At 48.2% G+C, this 15,986-nt stretch overlaps 1 protein-coding gene across 3 annotated transcripts in view; it reads left to right on the top strand.

Moving 5' to 3' along the window:
* The window catches only part of Adcy9 (adenylate cyclase 9), a 118,536-nt gene extending 103,521 nt beyond the window's left edge, over positions 1-15,015 (top strand). For all 3 annotated transcript variants that reach the window (XM_060364070.1, XM_021632416.2, XM_021632414.2), the window contains exons 8-11: positions 1,066-1,225; positions 2,909-3,057; positions 5,580-5,621; positions 10,797-15,015. In XM_060364070.1, the coding sequence (XP_060220053.1) occupies positions 1,066-1,225; positions 2,909-3,057; positions 5,580-5,621; positions 10,797-11,988 (1,543 nt within the window). In that variant the 3' untranslated portion in view covers positions 11,989-15,015. The remainder of the gene's footprint in view (positions 1-1,065; positions 1,226-2,908; positions 3,058-5,579; positions 5,622-10,796) is intronic.
* Positions 15,016-15,986: the final 971 nt, after the last annotated feature.

The raw sequence follows: 15,986 nt of genomic DNA, 5'->3' as shown, positions 1-15,986 counted from the left end.
GAGCCTGCCCATAGTCCCCAGAAACATGCCTAAGAGAAGTCTGTGAGTCTCCATCCCAAAGTCCCAGTGTCCTCTCCTCCACCTACCCTACCCTATCCCAGGCAGCCCCAGGCTCCACAAGACCTAACCTTTACTGGTCACAGTTCTTGCTCTTCATAGGAGGACTTTATCATATTACTGTCACTTTCCTGAGGTGTGGCTCACCCAGGTCTACAATGCTAAGCGTCATAGGATGCTGTTGCTGGACAGTGAAGACACCTCTCAGGAAATAAAAAAGCTGTCTGTTGCCAGGTGGCGGTGGCGCACACCTTTAGTCCCAGCCCTCGGGAGGCAGAAACAGGTGGATCTCTGTGAGTTCAAGGCCAGCCTGGTCTACAGTTAGTTCCAGGACAGCCAGGGCTACACAGAGAAACTCTTTCTCAAAAAACCAACCAACAAACAAAAAGCTGTCTACGCTATCTGTCATACCCATGATTCAGGCTGTGAATGAGGCAGTTAGACGTACAGGGGTGGGGCAAGTGGCAGTGAGCTGTCTTCAGTATGTGACCTGATTTCCTGAAAGACTGAATGGCTCCACATGTCCCAGCCACAGCAGTATCTACAGAAGACCTAACACCCCCAGATACCACCTGCTTGTACACAGGGCTCAGTGAGCTCCAGGCCGGGGTGTGATCAGCAGTCTTTTTACCTCTGTGCCTTCTGAGGAGGTAGTTTTATGGGTCCCAGGGGAACAAGGCAGAGCATCACTCTGTGACCCTGGCAAGGCTACTGAGAGCACCCTTCCCCCATCATGACGGCCAAAACGCTCAGTCCAGCATTCCAGATAGGCCCCATTCAGGACGTCCTGACCCACAGCAGACTTTCTCAGACGCTCCGCAGACCCACAGAGGTCTTTGACAAGGGCAATTTTGTCCAAAAGGAGAGCGTGCCCTTACAGTTGGGTCTGAAGATGTGAGTGTAGCCGGCTCGCTTACTTGTTGGCAAGTATAGGGGTGCAGTGTGGAACAGATGAAGCACACGTGCTGACCCTCCGCTCCTGACCCTCTTCCCCTCTGCCCCCCCCAGAATGGTGTTCTTCCTAGAGGACGTCATGACGTGCACTAAGCGGCTGCTGGAATGGATCGCTGGCTGGCTCCCTCGCCACTGCATTGGGGCCATCTTGGTGTCTCTCCCCGCCGTGGCTGTGTATTCACATATCACCTCTGAGTTTGAGACAAACATACAGGTGAGTGGCACAGGCCGCCTCCTTCCGTGCTTCCCAGGTTCTCTCACTTTCAGTCTGGTGGCTGGGGGGGGGGGGGGGTGCAAAATCCAAGTTTTTAAAGAGGTGCGCTCTATTACCGCCCCCAGCCATCCTCTTAAACCAGGAGGCATGCGCTGGGCATGCTGGCACATACCACAGCACTTAGAAGGTGGAGACAGAAACATCAGCAGTTCAAGGTCATCCTCAACTACGTAGGATTTGAAGCCAGTCTGGACTATACAACAGCCTTTTTTAAAGCATACACACGGAGACACAAACACACACCGCAACTACGAAAACTGCAGTGTGGACCTTCCAGTGGCTATGTCCGGAGAGTGGCACAGGCCTTTCCAATGTCCCTCAGCATCCATCAAGTTTCAGATCAATTACAGACATTCTTGACTTCTATGGTTCAAACTTTCAACTTTCTGGCCACAGTGGTGCAGAAGGATACCCGTATGACAGCTCTGACTTCACTTTCGTCTTTCTCGGTTTTGCTGAGATCCCACAGAAGTCACTGATTTTCACTTTCAGAATTCAGTAAATAGCAGCAGGCAGTGAGTAGGCTTGGTGCTGGGTGACTGCCCAACTGCGGGATCGTGTAGGTGTTCTGAGCATGGCCGAACTAGACAGAGCTGTGGCGTCTGGAACACTGCGGGCACCAAGCGCATTTTTATTTATGATTGTTTTCATCTGCCACACTGTTGTCTTTAATTTGGGGCGCTGGTAGTCAGACCCAAGACCTCTCTTGCGCTAGGCGGGTGCTCAGCCACTCAGTCACATCCCCACCTGTTCATCTGTAAGGACTCACAGAGGTGGAGTCCTGCAGCAATTCGAACCTTTGTACTTTGCCTCACGCTTTACCAAGAAGTACCTGCCCCGAGTGTCCAGACGGTAGAGACAGTGTGCCAGTCTGCGAAGGCCACTGCCGGGCGCCTGAATCCGCTGCTGTTGCTCTGGAAGGGAGCTCCGGAGTTAAGCTCCATAAAGGATGAGCTGGTTGTGGGAAACATTTGCTTCTTGACCTTTAGGCTGAGATCTAGTGCGTGTGTGCATGAGTGTGACAGGAGCTACCAGGAAGTCTCACTTCTCAGAGGCTCACAGCAGGACTGAAGGGAGCATTTGGAAGCTGACGCATCCCACAGTGGCCTCAAGAGGCATGATCTGTTTTTAAAACCAGTAGGTTACCCGAAGGAAGCCTTGTTGCATGCTTCATGGTCACTTTTGTTACTGTGACCAGACACCTGTAGAAGAATGTTACAAGGAATGAAGACTTGACTGGCTCAGGACTAAAGAGTGTGACCTGTCCTAGCAGGGAAGGTGCGACCCCACGGTGGAGCTTGGTCAGGCCGAGATTCGTCACCTCCTTATAGCTCCGTTAAACAGGAAGCAGAGATGGGCGCGGATGCAAACCAGGCCACAACCCTCAACCCTCATAAACCCTCCACTTCCTGCCGCTAGGCTCTACTTCCCAAAGATCCCATACCCTCTAGCTAGGGACCAAGTGGGGGACATCTTACATTCAAGCCGTCACAGCGGTGCCAGAGATGCTTGATACTGAGCAGGAGTGCGGGCGAGTGGGTGCTGGCAGTCTGTGGCATGCGGGCGGGATGGGAGCGTGTTGGGGGAGGGGACAGGCTGTCCTGACGGTGTCTTCTCCTGCAGTTCACCGTGTTCACTGGCTCTGCTGTGCTGGTGGCTGTCGTGCACTACTGCAACTTCTGCCAGCTCAGCTCCTGGATGAGGTCCTCCCTGGCCACCATCGTGGGGGCCGGGCCACTGCTGCTGCTCTACATCTCCCTGTGCAGGGACAGGTGTGTACTCTCGTCTCGTACGGCCCTCGCCAGCATCTCCTAGGGCTCAGCAACGGTTCTGTCTTCGTGGTGCAGGATGTGTTTCCATCATGACTTGAAATAAGTTCCGGCACACAGAGCGCCCAGAGAACACCGACTGGGGATGTGGCTCTGTGGTACAGTGCCTAACCGAGTGCAGAGTCCCCAGGACTACCAAACCAACAAGCAAAGACGTAACAAAGTGTCGTTGGGCTTGGTGGCACACACATTAAATCCCAGCACTCAGGGAGGCGGAGGCAGAGGCAGAGGCAAAGGCAGGAGGATCTCTGTGAGTTCAAGGCCAGCCTGGTCGGCAAAATGAGTCCAGGACAGCCAAGACTGCACAGAGAAACCATGTCTCAAAAACAACAACAACAAAATGAAAAACAAAAAATTGCAGGAAAGAATGAAACAAGAAAGAATAGGAGTCACTTATAGCACCGTACAACAGGTTGCGTGTACAGCATGCATATATTGAAACATAAATGAACTTGGATTTAGACTTAGTTTCTATTCCTAAAAGACGCCTGTATCACCAGTTGCGTGAAGACATTCAGAATTCCCCAAAACTTGCCATCCCATGCACTTGGATTTGGGAACACAATCTGTGTATATTTGAATATGGATGTCCTGGGGTGCCTGCCTCTGCCAGACACATGACTGCTGTAGGATATTTGAGCTGACTTTTGTAAATTAGAGTCTACGACAGTAAGACCTGAAGTTAGGTCACATAAAGAGATTCAGGATGATGGAAAATCAGGCCTGTAATCCCAGTCCTCAGGAAGCTGAGGCAGGAAGATTTCAAATTGGAGTCTAGCATAGACTACATAACAAGACTGTCTCAAAAACAAAACAAAAAAACACAACAAAAAAAAAGATAACCTTAGAAGAGCCAGACTTGATGGCACATGCCTGAAGTTTAACCACATGGTAAGTAGAGACAAGATGGCAAGTTACGGGTCTCCCCTGGATGTGTAGTAAATCTGAGAGTGTGATGTGGACAGAGAAATTCTGGTGTCAGGTGATGAACCTCGGGAAGCAGGAACAGGTCTTGGTGTGCTGCAAAGTGAGAGGGACATTTAAACTCGGTAAGAGCCAGGCATGGTGGCTCACACCTGTAACCCCGGTGCTAGCGAAGGGGAAGTGATGCAGAAAGACAGCACATTTGACAATCCCACCAGGCAGGCAGCCAGCAAAGCCAAACGCCCTGTATGGTAAAGACCAGTGAGATCCCTTCCTCCCGTGGCTTCTGCCAGCGGCATCATGCTTGCTTCTTAGTTTGTTAAAATGTGTCTCAAGTGCCCTGTCACACACTAGCAACTGGCTTTTACACTTTGTCGACTGAATACTTAGTTGGAAATAGAGTAGAAACTTGGGTAGCAGAATGTACACAGTTGTCTTGACCTCTAAAACCAATTAAGCCTCAGTTTGTATAACAAACATCTAAATACCAGGCTTTCCTGTACCTTCTTAGAGAGGTGCTTCCCAGCTGGGGGTACAGCCACCTGCTCCTAAATCCAGAGATTAGGGAAGCAGGCTCTTCCAACGTTAGGGGACGTGCTTCATTGTGCTTTGCAGGACATCTGACATTCCTGCTCCCCAACTTGTTATCACAACCAGGGACGTCCACATTTCTGGGTGCCCCTTGGGATTGGCATTGCTGTCACTGAGGACCACTGCTTTATCAAATGCTACCATCAGCAATATCAAATGCAATCACCCTAACATGTTTTAGGGATCGCAGAGTAGCAGTGGTTAATGAACAGCGGGGGTAACCACCCTCGGTCTCCTTATTACATTAATAGCCATGACACGGTCATGTTCTCTGCAAACCAAGACCAAAAGGGAGTTTGAAGCAGAGCTGCCAGTTCAGTACCTGAGAAGAAGCTGTGACGGGTGGTTCCATTAAGTGACAGGCACAGCCTCCTCCTCCCTGTGTGGAGCATTGGGGTTCATGGGCATCACAGTGCTATGTGCAAAGAGGGTGAAGTTCATCAGTTTAACTGCAGGTGCCTCGAGAACCCTTTATGGTGACAATTAGTCACAGCTTTGGCTTGCTTCTCTTGGATCCAGAGAGACAAAGTAGGGGCATCCCATCTACAACCCAAACAGCAGATTTTGGCATGAAACTAGTAGATGACACTTGCCTTGAGCCGGGACCACATGGAGGGTCCTCTGAGCCTACTCCCAGTTGTTGCTGGAACTAGCAGGGCCCAGTGCTCGTCAGGAAACTAAAGCCCAAATTCACCTTTTACAAAAAAGAAGGAGTCTGAGTCACTTTTTTATTGCTGTGGTAAACCACCATGACCAAGGCGACTTATAAAAGAAAGCATTTAGGCATATATCATATTATATATTTTATATTATATTACATATTTCAGAGGAGCAAGACCAATTGTTTACCTCATGTCCCCCAAAAGGAAAGTTATGTAAACTCTTCTTTGGGTTGCTTTTAATAATGCCTTTTTTGTTTTCTATAATATTTTTATGTATTTTCTTTCCAGTTCCATAGTGATGTCACCCTTGGATACAGCACAGAATTTCAGGTAAGCTTTCAACCTGGGGCCTGTGTCTGAAAAATGAGAGCAGCCATCTTTCTGTTCTTTGTCTCCTGAAAACATGCACACCACAGTAAACTACAATGTTTGTGTGTAGATTGTGTGTGTGCGTGTCTGTGTGTGTGTGTGTGTCTGTCTGTGTGTAGGGTGAGAAAGCAAGCCGTAACTGTATTATCATATATAATCATAGTGCACCTTATATATGATCACAGTTGTGTCTTATTGGGAAGCTGTGGTGTCATTAAGGCATGTATTAGAAGTAGGTTAATTTTATGCAAGACTTTAGCATGTCATACAGGAAATGTCACAGATCAAAGAAAAATATTTTATAACTTAAAATATTTTGACTTGGAGCAACCAAGATGGCTGATCTGTTAAAGGTGCTATGAGAGTCTAGCAACCGGAGTTAGCGCCCAGAACACGTGTAAAAGCAGCTGGAAAGAACCAGCTGCACAGCTACCCTCTGACCTCCCCACACGTGCACCTCACCATGCACACACAGACAGCCATAATTTATTTATTTATTATTATTTATAATAAGTTAACAATATAACATTTTACATAGAAATTTGAAATAATAAATTTTTAAATTATTTAACCCTTGCTTTACTATAAACATAAAAGTAAATTCTAAATAAATTTGAAGAGTAAAAGATAAAAATTATGTGGTCATGTGTGCTGTGTCCTTGTAAATCTGAAGCCACATACGTATTAATGCATGTATATACACACTATAAAAATAAAAATAATCAAACTAGAAAAATATTAATTTTCATGCCTCTTAAGATAGATAATGTTCCTGTTTTATCAATAATAAAAAGGCCCACAAGGAAAAAAAACTGATTGACAAAGAGGAAGGGAAAGAAAACCGAAACAGACAGAAAAACATTAATAGACCAGAAAGCCCATGGGGATGGAGGACAAAATGCTTAGAGTTCACAAAAGAGGAAACCTCTCACTTATTAAGCTCATTCCCATACTGGGACTCAAACCCAGGCACTGCACAGGCTGGCCAAGTGCTCTCCACTTCCCTGCAGCTCAGCTGAGACTGGCTCCTCTAAAAGTGCCGACATGATGCCAACCGTGACATTTTGACAGTTAGGCCTGTAACACTAGCACTCTGGAGGCTGGGGCAAGAAGATTGCGGAGTGTGGAGCCAGCCCACGCCTAGAGTGTGGCACTGTGTATGCAGCCCTGATATATGGTCGCAGTGTTGATGGGTGTCATGCCTGCCTGGCTAGAGCTGCCAGCGGTCCTTGCTTTCTGTTTGTTTGCTTTTCAAATCCCTGCTTTGCATGATAATAGATTTTAGTGTGTTTTCCTTCAACTTCTATTCAGAGTGTAGTGTCCCAGTGTTGAGGCATAAATTGATTCTCACATTTTCTCATCTCAAATACCTGTGAAGGTACAGGCCTGTAGGCTCAGCTACTCAGGAGGCCAAGAGAGCAGACTCAGACATTCAAGGCCAGCGTGAATCTAAAATCACTGCAGAGTGAGCTCAGGGCCGGCCTGAACAGCCTTTTCTGAGACTCTATCTCAAAATGAGAGCCAGAAGAGCTGGTGGATCCCTTACCTAGCACAGAGCCCTGGGTTCAGTCACAATACGCAGACACACCAAAATCTTTTTGAAAACCGACGTTTGCTAATTAAATTAGAGCTGGGTTGGATGCCTCTGTCTACCTATCCTAGAATAGGAAGTGCTGGTTGTGGTGGCATTTCCCATAACTCCAGCACTTAGGGAGTAGGGGCGAGAGGATCAAAATTTCAAGGTCTTTCTCAGCTACATAGTGAGTTAATTCCAAGACAGCCTGTGGGACATAAGACCTGCACTAAAACAAAATTCAGTGCAGGTCCAGTGGCTCAGCGAGTAGATACTTGCTGTGTAGAGCAGAAAGAGAACCAGTTCCAGACTCATCTCTGACGTGGACACGTGTGTCTGCATTCACCTATCACACATATAGGTAACAACGTGTTTTTGTTTAAAGTGCAGACCAATGAGAAAGCTCAGTAGGTGCTTGCTGCCAAACCTGTTGACCTAAGTTCCATCCCTTGGGAACCATACTAAAAAGGGCTGTTCCTCAGTGTCACAACACTGGGAAAAACAACTCAGCACCTCCAGCTCACAGGAGCCCTCACCCTCTGCCCACACTGCTTAAAAGCCAGCCAGAGAGCTGGTCAATGTGTCACATGCCTTTAATCCCAGCACTCAGGAGGCAGAAGCAGGTGGATCTGTGAGTTCTAGGACAGCCAGGGCTACACAGAGAAACCCTGTATTGAAAAACAAACAACAAAAAGCCAGCTAGAGAACCTCAGGTTGGACTAAAATATATTTTAGTCAGTTAAAGTGGTCACTGTGGTTAGCATTTGAGATTCATAGGTATTATCATTTGTTTCAATTCTGTAAGTAAAATAAATAAGCATAGGCTGTCCTACCTACCATAGCAAACTCTGGCCTGCTTCCCAACCTCTGTTCTGTGAAACCTGTGCCAGGTCCCCAGGCCAGCCTCGCTGGGCTTCAGGGTTCAGCACATTACAGGGAAAAGACAATGGACTCACCAAAGAGAAAGGCTGCTCTCAGGAACCACCTCCCTGAGCTCTGCGATGGCCCTGGAGGATCTCAGCCAGGACAATTAGCTCCAAGCTTCCAACAGTAGGCTGTGTATGAGGCCCAGAGGGAGAGCAGGCATTCAGCAGGAGCCACATTGCCTGTACAAGCAGCCTTGATCCATGGACTACTGCCATCCAGAGATAACGGAACCCCTCCCCAATCCCAGCTCCCAGTATCCATCCCAGGCCTCCTGAGGATGACCTCCCCTGCTGACCTGACACAGCTACCCTGAACCCTGAGAAAGAGGGACTTGGCCATGCTTCAGCTAGTCCTCTGTTTACACATGAGGAAACCAAGTCTGGCCAGATGATACAGTTTACCCAGGGCTGCCAAGCTCTCCAGTTAACCTGAGCAGCCCAGGGACCATTCCAACGAACGGGCTTTTGTGGGGGTGTTTTAGGGAGTGTCTCAGTGGCCTCAAGTTCATGCTCTACTCCCTTTCTCTCTCTCAATATAAAATCTTCTTTTATTTGTTTGGGTTTTTTGTTTGTTTGTTTGTTTGTTTGAGAAAGGGTTACTCTGTGTAGCCTTGGCTGTCCTGAACTCATTTTGTAGATCAGGATGGTCTCGAACTCACAGAGATCTGCCTGCCTCTGCTTCCCTGAGTGCTGGGATTACAGGCATGTGCCACCATGCCCAGCTTTTAACATAAAATCTTATGTAAACCAGGCTGGCCTTGAACTTGCTATATACTCTAGGAAAATCTTAAACTAGCTTGATATTCCTGTCTTTGCCTCCAAAGGCCTTGCTAAATCCATTATTTAAAATACCCTTATTTCAAAGGTAATAATAAAATTTTAATTAAATACTGAGGCTAAGGAATTAAGGTTTCTGTATCCTAAATCTCACCTGAGGACACATCAGTTTTATATCCATTTTTATAGTGAGCAATTCCATCATTACATAAAATCTTAGGCAATTTAGAAATGCATTAATTTACAAAACTTGTGTGAACTGAACAGTCAAAGTTTTATTAAAAATAGAAAGGGTGGAGGCAAGAAAGGGATGGAAGAAGGAGATTCAGATGTTAACATCAACTGACCCTGGTAATAGGACAGTAGACATGAATCATTTTTTTAACGTCTACTTATTCCCTAAATTCTCTGTGATTGAGTATGTGGTGTTTTTAACAAAAGAAAAAATACTGAGCAAGTAGGTGGTGTATGCTTATGATCCCGGCACTTAAAAAACGGAGACAGGAGGGTTCGAAATTCAAGGTTAGCCTCAGCTATATAGCAAATCTAGGCCAGCCTGTACTACGTAAAACTGTGCCTTAAAAAATAAAAAACAGAAAAGCCATGGCGGCCCTCAGTGTTAATCTCCAGTTTCAGCTGCAGGCTGCCGGTGGCTCCTGCTTGTAGGAGAACAGCACCACTGAGTAAGCTCAGCTGTCAGTCCAAGGGAACGGGAAGTGTGGCCTGGAGAACACTTGGAAGGCAGGCGTTAGAGAGAGCATGATCGTCTTCATACACGAGGCCCCGTGCTCAGGCTCCAGCACTTAAAGGGCTTCTTGGGAATTTCTAGCTAAATTCTAAATGCACCATATTTAAAATGACTCAATAACCCTGGTGTCTGGTCTCTGACACATCATGTCTCATCATGACTACCGTGTCCCTCAGCATGGATGTAGCACGTCCATACATTAGAGTACCCCATAGCCATAAGACCTACAACGACCGTTACCATGTGCACAGATTACTCTTTAATGTATGCATCTCAGGTTCTGTTTGAAATGTTAAGATTGTCTAAAATGGCATTGGTAAAGCAGAACTAACTAGAAAGTTGAGATACGTGATTTGTTAAACTTTCATACGAGCAGAGAATAGAGAAAGTATAGCAACTCTTGTAAAATGACGTCTGTTGTTTGAAAATCTAAGAGTGAGATCTACCAGAATATTCAGTTTCTCGGTACAGTAATGACACTGATCACCAAGGGAAACGTCTGTATCTTAGGAGAGACGTGCTAAAATAGTTAGACCAGCAACTTATTCTCAGAATGTTTAGGAAAAAGTATTTGTGTGTGTCAGTGTGTATTTGTATGTCACATGTGTGTCTCTATATGTGTGTCGAGACAAAAAGCAGAGAGGCAACATTGAACAATCAGCAAATCCCCTTAAAGAGCATGCAAGTATTTGTTTTATGAAACTTAATGTTTCCATAAGCTGAAATCTTTCCAAAAGAAATAGTTGAGAAGAAAAGATTTAAAAAAAAAAATCTAATGAGTTCTTCTAAAAAGTAGTTACAGCTGGGCTTAGCGGCACAGGCCTGTAATCCCAGCATGTGGGTATGGAGGCAGGAGGATAAATTCCAGCTGAGCCTCCAGCTACATACCAAGTTCTAGGCCAGCCTTGGCTGAAAAAAAAAAAGCAGAGTGAAGACACCTAATCAAATATGAATAAAACAAAAGCATCCCTGAGTCCTGCAAAACAAGCAGGCTGCTTTAAGGCCTGAGGTGCTGAGGTGGCCCCCAGCCACACTGGCAGCTCAGTCTCCCAGCCAGTTTGGAGCTTTCCTTGAAGGTGCTCTAAGCAGCTATGTCATTCTCCCCTCCCCAGTGCCGAGAGGAACCCGTGCAACAGCTCACTGCTGCAGGACAGCAGGAGGCCGGCCAGCCTCATAGGCAAGGAGCTCATCCTCACCTTCTTCCTCCTGCTGCTCCTGGTCTGGTTCCTGAACCGAGAGTTCGAGGTCAGCTACCGACTGCACTACCACGGGGATGTGGAAGCAGACCTGCATCGCACCAAGATCCAGAGCATGAGGGACCAGGCTGACTGGCTGCTGCGGAACATCATCCCCTACCACGTGGCCGAGCAGCTCAAGGTCTCCCAGACCTACTCTAAGAACCACGACAGCGGAGGGGTGATCTTCGCCAGCATCGTCAACTTCAGCGAGTTCTATGAGGAGAACTATGAAGGGGGCAAGGAATGCTACCGGGTCCTCAACGAGCTGATCGGGGACTTCGACGAGCTGCTGAGCAAGCCGGACTATAACAGCATCGAGAAAATCAAGACCATCGGGGCCACGTACATGGCGGCGTCCGGGCTGAACACGGCCCAGTGCCAGGAGGGCGGCCGCCCGCAGGAGCACCTGCGCATCCTCTTCGAGTTCGCCAGGGAGATGATGCGCGTGGTGGACGACTTCAACAACAACATGCTCTGGTTCAACTTCAAGCTCAGGGTCGGCTTCAACCACGGGCCCCTCACGGCCGGCGTCATCGGCACCACCAAGCTGCTCTACGACATCTGGGGGGACACCGTCAACATCGCCAGCAGGATGGACACCACGGGGGTGGAGTGCCGCATCCAGGTGAGCGAGGAGAGCTACCGCGTGCTGAGCTCCATGGGCTACGACTTTGACTACCGGGGGACTGTGAACGTCAAGGGGAAGGGGCAGATGAAGACCTACCTTTACCCCAAGTGCATGGACAGCGGGGCGGTGCCCCAGCACCAGCTGTCCATCTCCCCAGACATCCGTGTCCAGGTGGACGGCAGCATCGGGCGGTCTCCCACCGATGAGATTGCCAACTTGGTGCCTTCTGTTCCGTACTCGGACAAGACTTCGCTGGGATCTGATGACAGCACACAGGCCAAGGAAGTTCACCTGTCCTCCAAGAGGCCCTGGAGAGAACCTGTCAAAGCTGAGGAAAGGTTTCGATTTGGCAGAGCCATGGAGAAGGATGACTGCGATGACACAGGCGTGGAAGAGGCCAATGAGCTCAGCAAGCTCAACGTCTCGAAGAGTGTATGAGGCAGCACGGAGAGCTGCCGAGGTGCTCTGTTCGTCCAACACAATAATATCCGGAGCGGAAGGCTGGCGCGCTACCCAGCGCCTCAGTTTCTGTCCCTGGACGTGGTGTCATGTGGTCATTTCAGCCCTATTCTCTGTGTGGATCACAGTAATTCAGGGTTCATTTCCACCCATTTCCTCTTTCCTTTACTCCCTTTCCTGGAAGCCTGCCCCCAGCCTGGGGGGTCCATTAAGCGGTGTGGAGGAATACAAGTGCCTTCAGGGTTTGGCCTTGCGTCTAGGGCTGAGGCCACTGGTGGAATAATGGCCCTGGCTATTATTTGACTTATTTAAAAAAAAAAAAAAAAAGGAAAAAAAAAAGCTGTGGTTAAAATACCATTTTTATTGCCTTTTCTCACAATTTTTTTTTCTCATTCAGTATTTTCCAGTTTATTTTTTTTTCTATATATGTAATAGTGTTTTTCAGTCACCTGGCCTTTCTAAGCACACACACACACACGCACACACACGCACACACACACACTTGCATTTATGAATCTGACATAAAGTGCCAGTAACTCGTGTGGGGGAGGGGCTATAAAAGGGAGCAGGGCCGGGAAGCTCAGCAAGCCTAGCCTCTCTCGGGTACCTGGGCCCACATTCCTGTGGCCCTCAAATGGACCTCTCCGGCCCCAGCAGTGGGCAGTGTCAGGGGCTCGTCTGCACGCAAGCCAAGATTTCATATGCTCACCAGGCACAAAGCTTACAACCCGGCCTCAGGCACCTCAAAGCCGTGTTTTCATCCAGACCATCCACAGAGCCAGGCCTCAGGGACCTCAAAGCCGTGTTTTCATCCAGCCAAGAGTGCAGATGTTTGTCTCAGAAGCTGACCCATCTGAGGGAGACGTTTAACCATCCGAGGATGCATTTATTTATTTATTTATTTATCGAGATGTGTGTGTTATGGGGAGGGGCCGCTGGGTAGTTTTGGTGGAGGGGAACAGGGAGTGGGCAGGGCAGTTTGAAAAGGACACAGCAGACCAATGACAAGATGTCCCTCTGTGTTTTGCGTCTCATCCACTGAGGCCCACGGTGCCACCAGGGTGCTGCTCCCTCTCGTGGGGATCCAGAGTAAAACGGGCTCGGCTCCACACAGGATTCTGCAAACCTTCCAGCCGGTCCTCCCACGGTTGGCCTGCACAGGCTAATCTGTGGTGGGATTTACTTCTTCTGGCCAAAATTCAGACTCTTGAAAGGGGTTTCTTACAGCGCACCGAGGGACAGGACCATCCGTCTGTTTGGCAGAGGAGGTGCAGACAGCCAGACACAAAGATGTTTGTGTCCCTGGCTGCTAGCCTTGCTCGTAATTGTGTTCTTCCATGTTGAGTCTCCAGCGTATGCTGAATGGAACTCAGGCCTCAGTTGCCCTGTCCTCGTCATTTTTCCAGGTGACGCTGGTGTGCAGCTCATGAGACAGCTGAGGACCAGCTCTGTGTCTGTGGGAGGCCTTCGCGCCGGGCCCTGTGGCGTATTCTTTCACTGTAAACCTCACTGTATAGTTTTCACATCTGAGTTAAGCCCCGTTGTCACTCCTCCCCAAAGACGGAGAGAACCCGGCTGATGCTAGCAAGGTGACATCTTAGCTCTTGTCACCCACTTCCCTGGGGACACCTGGGATGGCCACCCACGCAGCACAGCCATGCCAGGACCTAGAGTATTCTTAGTGACTGGAAGATTTTCCTTCCCAGCTGGCTCCCTGTTGGTCTTCCAACTCGAAGAACAGAGAGGCTGTGACAATACCTCTTGCTTCTAAAGAATGTATTCTGTACAATGCCACAGATTTTTTTTTCTTAAAAGCACTACCTGATTCTTTCCTTGTACGAGGGATTTAGGGCATGTTGGGTTTCCTCCTGTCAGTATTAGGGTGTGCGCATCATCTGAGTGTCAGTCAGTCTGTCCTCAGGCTGCCTCGCTTTGAGGAGCTAGCTGGTGGTCCGTGTTTTTGCAGTCTTGGTTCAAGATGTGCTCTACCAGGCTGATCTCTGCACACCTCTTCCCTCTCACGCTCTCTTCCTTTCTCTTCTACAAAGGTATTTGGGATTCTTTCCCTGCCCATTCCCCAACACTAGACCTGCAAACCAGCCAGAGAAAGTCATTAACCTTGAGCCAGTGGTCCGGTTCCGCATTGTGCATGTAGAGCCCTGGATGGAGGGAAGCTCACGCAGCGTGCAGTGGTCTTAAGAAACCCCCTGAGCCTTCCTGAAGAACCAGTGCAGACATTCTTTCTTCTTTCAGGGTGCGAGGCCCCTGGAGCCTTTCCAGCTCCCTGCCCCAAAGCATACCTCAACACAGAGCCGCAGGGTCCTGCAGCTCACCTGCCGTGCAGCTTGGTCTGTTGGCGTTGAACAAACAGCTGTTGCTGGAGACAGTTGGGCTTCTAGGCGGTGGACTCGAGGTCCTCCGGGTGGCAATACTCCGTAGGAGCCTGGGCAGGAAGCAATACTACAGAATTGAATGTGTGTACATAGTTGCTTTGCATTGTGTTTCCCGTTCCTTCTCGGCCCCGGCTCAGCTCAGTTTATACATCTGTCTGATCAAGCACACGTAATTTTAGCCCACACAAATGAACGTAGAGCATCAGTTACGAAACCTTAAACTGCTTGACGAGCCCCCCGATGTGCCGCACCTGCGCATGGCTCCCTCCACCCTGACTTCACCCCCGGGAACTGCACCTGCACACTCGCACACGACACGGAGAGCCAAAGGCAGCGTGCAACCATCGCCCGGGCTGCAGTCACTTGTAGTTTCCAAAGATAAGTCTGCGTTGGAATGTCTTGATTTTCAAGGTAAGCTTTTTTTTTTTTTTTTTTTTGGGATTGGTTGTTTTGAAAATCGCATCATGCCTAGAACGTGAAATTATATTGGCGAGAACCAATTGTTTGCATTTTCATGTTTCCTTTGCTCTGCTTTTTAAATTGTTAATTCTAAGAATTTCAAAATGCATCCACTGAAAAAAAAAAAAGGAGATTAAAATATTCTAAAACTTAACTTCGGTGCCTGGTATTTCCTCATTGAAAAGCTGATACTACCTCAGTTCAGAGCAGTCTCCTCTCAGCCTTGTGTTTTCTGCGACCCGTAGCTAAAACAGGGAACTTTACTTTTCATTCCTACCATGGCTTTACAAACAGGGGGAAGGGGAGACCCAAAAGTCTACTTTTTGTGTGTTTCTAGGGCTTTATTATTCCTAAAATGAGTTCACCTACTGAAGTTAACTTTGGTTTACAGTGTTTCTTTTTAGCCAGAACATTAAACATTAAAAATCAAGGTATAGGACACATTGTTCACTTGACAATTTCCCTGCTTCATTAAGAGTTTTCATGCAGCACCTCTTCTCTCCTTGTTTGCTTGTTTGTTTGTGTGAGACAGGGTTTTGCTGTGTTGCCCTGCTGTCCTGGAGCCTGCTCTGTAGACCAAGCTGGCCTCATGGTACAGCTTCTTAAGTGAAGAGTTTGACTAAGAAGACAATAGGTTTTCTGAGACGAGGGCCTGAGAGGCTTGTGCCGCACAGTGATTGCAGAGCGGGTGTTGCTGCCTCCTCATCTTCCAGGTCCCAGCCCAGCTTAGAATCTGTGTAAAGCTACAGAACTCTCCGTGCATGGCGAGCACACCAATTATCTGATTTTTGAGACCAGCCTCAGCTGCATAGAGTTCAAAGCCAGGCTGGGGTATGTGGGACCCTGCTTTGTTGTTTTCGTTTGTTTGTTTTTAAGTTACAGAATCTCTCCCCAGAAAACATTTAAGCATTTGTAGTGTCTCTAAATCCAAACCATAACTCTTCCAGGGTGTAGACCCTCTTCCCCTGAAAGCCCTTTCTGGTGAGTCAAGTGTTGGTGGGCAATATCAAGACATAAAGGGTCCTCTTGTGGGCTGTAGACTCTAGGAAGGAAGGGGAGGCCATGGCCTGCAGCCACTTGTCTGTCAGCCTGCAGAAACCCATGTCTCCACCCACTGAGAGCGGA

The sequence above is a fragment of the Meriones unguiculatus genome, chromosome 11 (assembly GCF_030254825.1).
Source record: "Meriones unguiculatus strain TT.TT164.6M chromosome 11, Bangor_MerUng_6.1, whole genome shotgun sequence".
Classification (NCBI taxonomy): Eukaryota; Metazoa; Chordata; class Mammalia; order Rodentia; family Muridae; genus Meriones; species Meriones unguiculatus.
Note: the sequence above shows the minus strand (reverse complement) of the source record. Positions and strands in the feature narration are given on the sequence as shown.